The 5,117-nt window shown below is 42.9% G+C and overlaps 1 protein-coding gene across 1 annotated transcript; it reads left to right on the forward strand.

Annotated features, from left to right (window-relative positions):
- Positions 1-406: 406 nt before the first annotated feature.
- On the forward strand, positions 407-1,342 carry LOC129554136 (olfactory receptor 4P4-like). The gene has a single exon (XM_055422764.2). The coding sequence runs from the start codon at positions 407-409 to the stop codon at positions 1,340-1,342; it is 936 nt and encodes a 311-aa protein (XP_055278739.2).
- The last annotated feature ends 3,775 nt before the right edge of the window (positions 1,343-5,117 follow it).

The raw sequence follows: 5,117 nt of genomic DNA on the forward strand, positions 1-5,117 counted from the left end.
TGGCCTGCAGCCTGGCAGGCTCCTCTGCCCATGAGATTTTCTAGGGAAGAATATAAGAATGGGTAGCCTTTCCCTTCTCCATAATTTTTCCCTTCCCCTTAAGGAATTAATGATATGTTAATCATTAAATTTAAAACCTGAGGAATACTGAAGAGAATACATATTTAATTACATCAATAGACTAGAATATTTTGATACAAAAGGAATCTATGGGGCAAAAAAGTCTATAATTTCCTATAACAGGTACAGTAAATACCTTATGGATTTGCTTCAATGATATGTTAATGGCTATAATTTTACAGTAAACTTGCTATAATTTTACTGTAAGTGTTTCATCCAAATGTGTGTGCTGGTTTTTCTTTCAGGTACTCAACAATTTTTGCATGATACACATTAAACTCAGCATATGGCAAATCAGAGGAATATATCAGAATTTATTTTTATGGGGCTTTCCTCTGACCAGAATATGCAGATGTTTTGCTTTGTGTTCTTCTTATTCGGTTATGTTGCCCTGTTGGTGGGAAACCTTCTGATCCTTGTCTCCATCCGATGTAGCCCTCTGTTTCACCAACCAATGTACTATTTCCTCAGCCACTTATCCTCCATGGACATCTGCTATACCTCTTGTGTGACACCCAAACTGATCAGTGACCTGCTTCTGGGAAAGAAAACCATCTCGTATGGCAACTGCATGCTGCAGGTCTTCACCATGCACTTTTTTGGCATCATCGAGGTCTTCGTCCTTACAGTCATGGCCTTTGATCGCTGTGTGGCCATCTGCAAGCCTCTGCTCTACATGATTATCATGAACAGGACAAGGTGCAATCTCCTCATCCTGGCAGCTTGGGCTGGCGGGGCTGCCCACGCCTTTTCTCAGTTCTCTATGATAGTCAGTCTGCCCTTCTGTGGCCCCAATGAAATTGACCACTACTATTGTGACATCTTTCCTTTGTTGAAGGTTGCCTGTACTGATACCTACATCACTGGTGTCCTTGTGGTTGCCAATTCGGGAATGGTTGCCTTAGTAACCTTTGTTCTCTTGTTTGGGTCCTATGTCACTATATTATTCACCTTAAGAAACCACTCAGCTGAAGGAAGGCGCAAAGCCCTCTCTACCTGTGGGTCTCACATCACCGTGGTTGTCTTATTTTTTGGTCCTTCAATCTTTGCCTACCTCAGACCCCCTACCACTTTCCCTGAGGACAAAATATTTTCTCTCTTTTATACCATAATTGCTCCTATGTTCAATCCCTTAGTCTACACTCTGAGAAACACAGAGATGAAAAAGGCTATTAGAAAAGTTTGTTGTCAAAAGATATTTTCAGAAGAAAAACATAATTGATTTCTTTTACTCGATCAGTCTTGGGTGTTCACTGGAAGGACTGATGTTGAAGCTGAAACTCCTATACTCTGGCCACCTGATGCAAAGAGCAGACTCATTTGAAAAGACGCTGATGCTGGGAAAGATGGAGGGCAGAAGGAGAAGGGGATGACTGAGATGAGATGGTTGGATTGAATCACTGACTCAATAGACCTAGATCTGGGTGGACTCTGGGAGTTGGTGATGGACAGGGAAGCCTGGTTTGCTGCAGTTCATGGGGTCATAAAGAGTCGGACATGACTGAGCAACTGAACTGAACTGAACTGAACTCTATATGTTAAAAAAATTATGCAAGAGTAAATGGGGGCTTGGAATCATAGAGTTCTATGGCTTTGAGAATGATTTGAACTCAAATTTTCCACTTTATAAATGTAAGAGGTGAGGAAATGAAGAAATATAAGTTTCAATCTTGTCTAACCCATAGTGAACTATGAGGCTAATAAGGATTTTCATAATCACTCATATGTAAACTTGGGGACAAGACAAATTGCTGATATTCTCTGGACACGCAGAAAATTAAGAAAATGTAAGTTCATAAAGCTCTTCTCTGGTGGCCCAGCAGAAAAGAATCCACTTGCAATGCAGGAGATACAGGTTCAGATCCCTAGGTTGGGAAGATTCCCTGGAGAAGAAAATGGCAACCCACTCAAATATTCTTGCCTGGGAAATTGCAGAGGAGCCTGGTGGGCTCCAGTCCATGGGGTTGGAAGAGTCGGGCCCAACTGAGTGATTAAACCACCACAAGTTCATAAAGGAGACATTACTTTTCAGTATTGAGCTCCGTTTGGTGAAATAGTTAGAAATTGAAGAAGGTGGAGAAAACCACTAGACCATTCAGGTATGACCTAAATCAAATCTCTTATGACTATACAGTAGAAAGTGAGAAATAGATTTAAGGGACTAGCTCTGGTAGAGTGCCTGATGAACTCTATGGACAGAGGTTCATGACATTATATAGGAGACAGGAAACAAGACCATCCCCAAGAAAACAAATGCAAAAGAGCAAAATGGCTGTCTGAGGAGGCATTAATAATAGCTGTGAAAAGAAGGGAAGGGAAAAGCAAAGGAGAAAAGGAAAGATGTACCCATTTGAATGCAGAGTTCCAAAGACTAGCAAGGAGAGATAAGAAACCCTTCCTCAGCGATCAATGCAAAGAAATAGAGGGAAAAAATGGAATGGGAAAGACTAGAGATCTCATCAAGAAAAATTAGAGATACCAAGGGAACATTTCAAGCAAAGATGAGCTTGATAAAGGATGGAAATGGTAAGGACCTAACAGAAGCAGAAGATATTCAGAAGAGGTGGCAAGAGTACACAGAAGAACTGTACAAAAAAGATCTTAATGACCCAGATAATCATGGTGTGATCACTCACCTAGAGCCAGACATCCTGGAATGTGAAGTCAAGTGGGCCTTAGGAAGCATCACTATGAACAAAGCTAGTGGAGGTGATGGAATTCCAGTTGAGCTATTTCAAATCCTGAAAGATGATGCTGTGAAAGTGCTGCACTGTGTGATACAGGATGCTTGGGGCTGGTGTACTGGGATGAATCAGAGGGATGGGATAGGGAGGGAGGTGGGAGGGGGGTTCAAGATGGGGAACACATGTACACCCAGGGAAGATTCATGTCAATGTATGGCAAAACCAATACAATAATGTAATTAGCCTCCAATTAAAACAAACAAACAAAAAGAAAGTGTTGCACTGAATATGCCAGCAAATTTGGAAAACTCAGCAGTGGCCACAGGACTGGAAAAGGTCAGCTTTCATTCCAATCCCTAAGAAAGCCAATGCCAAAGAATGCTCAAACGACCACACAATTGCACTCATCTCACACGCTAGTAAAGTCATGCTCAAAATTCTCCAAGCCAGGCTTCAGCACTACGTGAACCATGAACTTTCAAATGTTCAAGCTGGTTTTAGAAAAGGCAGAGGAAAAAGAGATCAAATTGTCAACATCCACTGGATCATCGAAAAAGCAAGTGAGTTCCAGAAAAATATCTATTTCTGCTTTATTGACTATGCCAAAACCTTTGACTGTGTGGATCACAATAAACTGTGGAACATTCTGAAAGAGATGGGAATACCAGAGCACCTGACCTGCCTCTTGAGAAACCTGTCTGCAGGTCAGGAAGCAACAGTTAGAACTGGACATGGAACAACAGACTGGTTCCAAATAGGAAAAGGAGTATGTCAAGGCTGTATATTGTCACCCTGCTTATTTAACTTCTATGCAGAGTACATCATGAGAAACGCTGGGCTGGAAGAAGCACAAGCTGGAGTCAAGATTGCAGGGAGAAATATCAATAACTCAGATATGCAGATGACACCATCCTTATGGCAGAAAGTGAAGAAGAACTAAAGAGCCTTTGATGAAGGTGAAGAGGACAGTGAAAAAGTTGTCTTAAAGCTCAACATTCAGAAAACTAAGATCATGGCATCTGGTCCCATCACTTCATGGCAAATAGATGGGGAAACAGTGTCAGACTTTATTTTTTTGGGCTCCAAAATCACTGCAGATGGTGATTGCAGCCATGAAATTAAAAGACGCTTACTCCTTGGAAGGAAAGTTATGACAGACCTAGACAGCATATTAAAAAGAAGAGACATTACTTTGTCAACAAAGGTCCATCTAGTCAAGGCTATGGTTTTTCCAGTAGTCATGTATGGATGTGAGAGTTGGACTCTAAAGAGAGCTGAGCACCAAAGAATTGATGCTTTTGAAGTGTGGTGTTGGAGAAGACTCTTGAGAGTCCGTTGGACTGCAAAAATATTCAACCAGTCCATCCTAAATGAGATCAGTCCTGGGTGTTCACTGTTAGGACTGATGTTGAAGCTGAAACTCCAATATTTTGGCCACCTGATGTGAAGAGCTGACTCATTTGAAAAGACCCTGATGCTGGGAAAGATTGAGGGCAGAAGGAGAAGGAGACGACAGAGGATGAGATGGTTAGATGGCATCACCGACTCAATGGACATGGGTTTGTATGGATTCCGGGGGTTGGTGTTGGACAGGGAGGCCTGGCGTGCTGCAATTCATGGGGTCGCAAAGAGTTGGACACTGAATCATTTCAGTTCAGTTCACTCAATTTTGTCTGACTCCTTTCGACCCCATGGACTGCAGCATATACCAGGCTTCCGTGTCCATCACCAACTCTCGGAGCTTAGTTAAACTCGTTTCCATCATGTTGGTGATGCCATCCAACCATCTCATCCTCTGTCATCCCCTTATTATCACTAATTATTTGTTTGTTTTGTTTCCTTCTGGATCCTTCTCCACTTCCCCAAACTGTTCCCAAGCACACAGTTTCTCAGCAAGTTCACAGCCCCGGGACAAGCCTGGCCATCACCTTGCTGCACCTTCAGACCCTGGTGGAGCATACATTTGCACCCCAGGCTTTGTGCTTACCTGCCATGACAAGGCTCCAGCACGCGTGCTCTGTCTGAGCACTCACCAGTCAACCTCTTACAATCGAGGTCCAAGCTGTTGTTGATGTTGTTTTCCCAGTTTCTTCTCCACAGTTTACACACACCTCAGACCTCAGAAACCCTGCATCCAGCTTGTTCTCTGAACTCAATGTCTGCATATCCTCTGGCCAACCTTAGCCTTTCTACTCTCTAGAGACACTTCCTGCTTGTTCTGTGATGGTGGCCGTTCTGGCTGCAGCTACAACAGCACGTGCTCCAAGTTTGAATCGCGCCAATGCTGACTCCCAATTTGGAGGCGAGATCTCC

Source organism: Moschus berezovskii, chromosome 14, assembly GCF_049115385.1.
Source record: "Moschus berezovskii isolate FMDL1 chromosome 14, NW_MosBer_1.0, whole genome shotgun sequence".
Lineage (NCBI taxonomy): Eukaryota > Metazoa > Chordata > Mammalia > Artiodactyla > Moschidae > Moschus > Moschus berezovskii.

Bases quoted from the DNA above. Each gene is read 5' to 3' on its own strand.
- LOC129554136 (XM_055422764.2), top strand. From the start codon at position 407: ATGGCAAATCAGAGGAATATATCAGAATTTATTTTTATGGGGCTTTCC.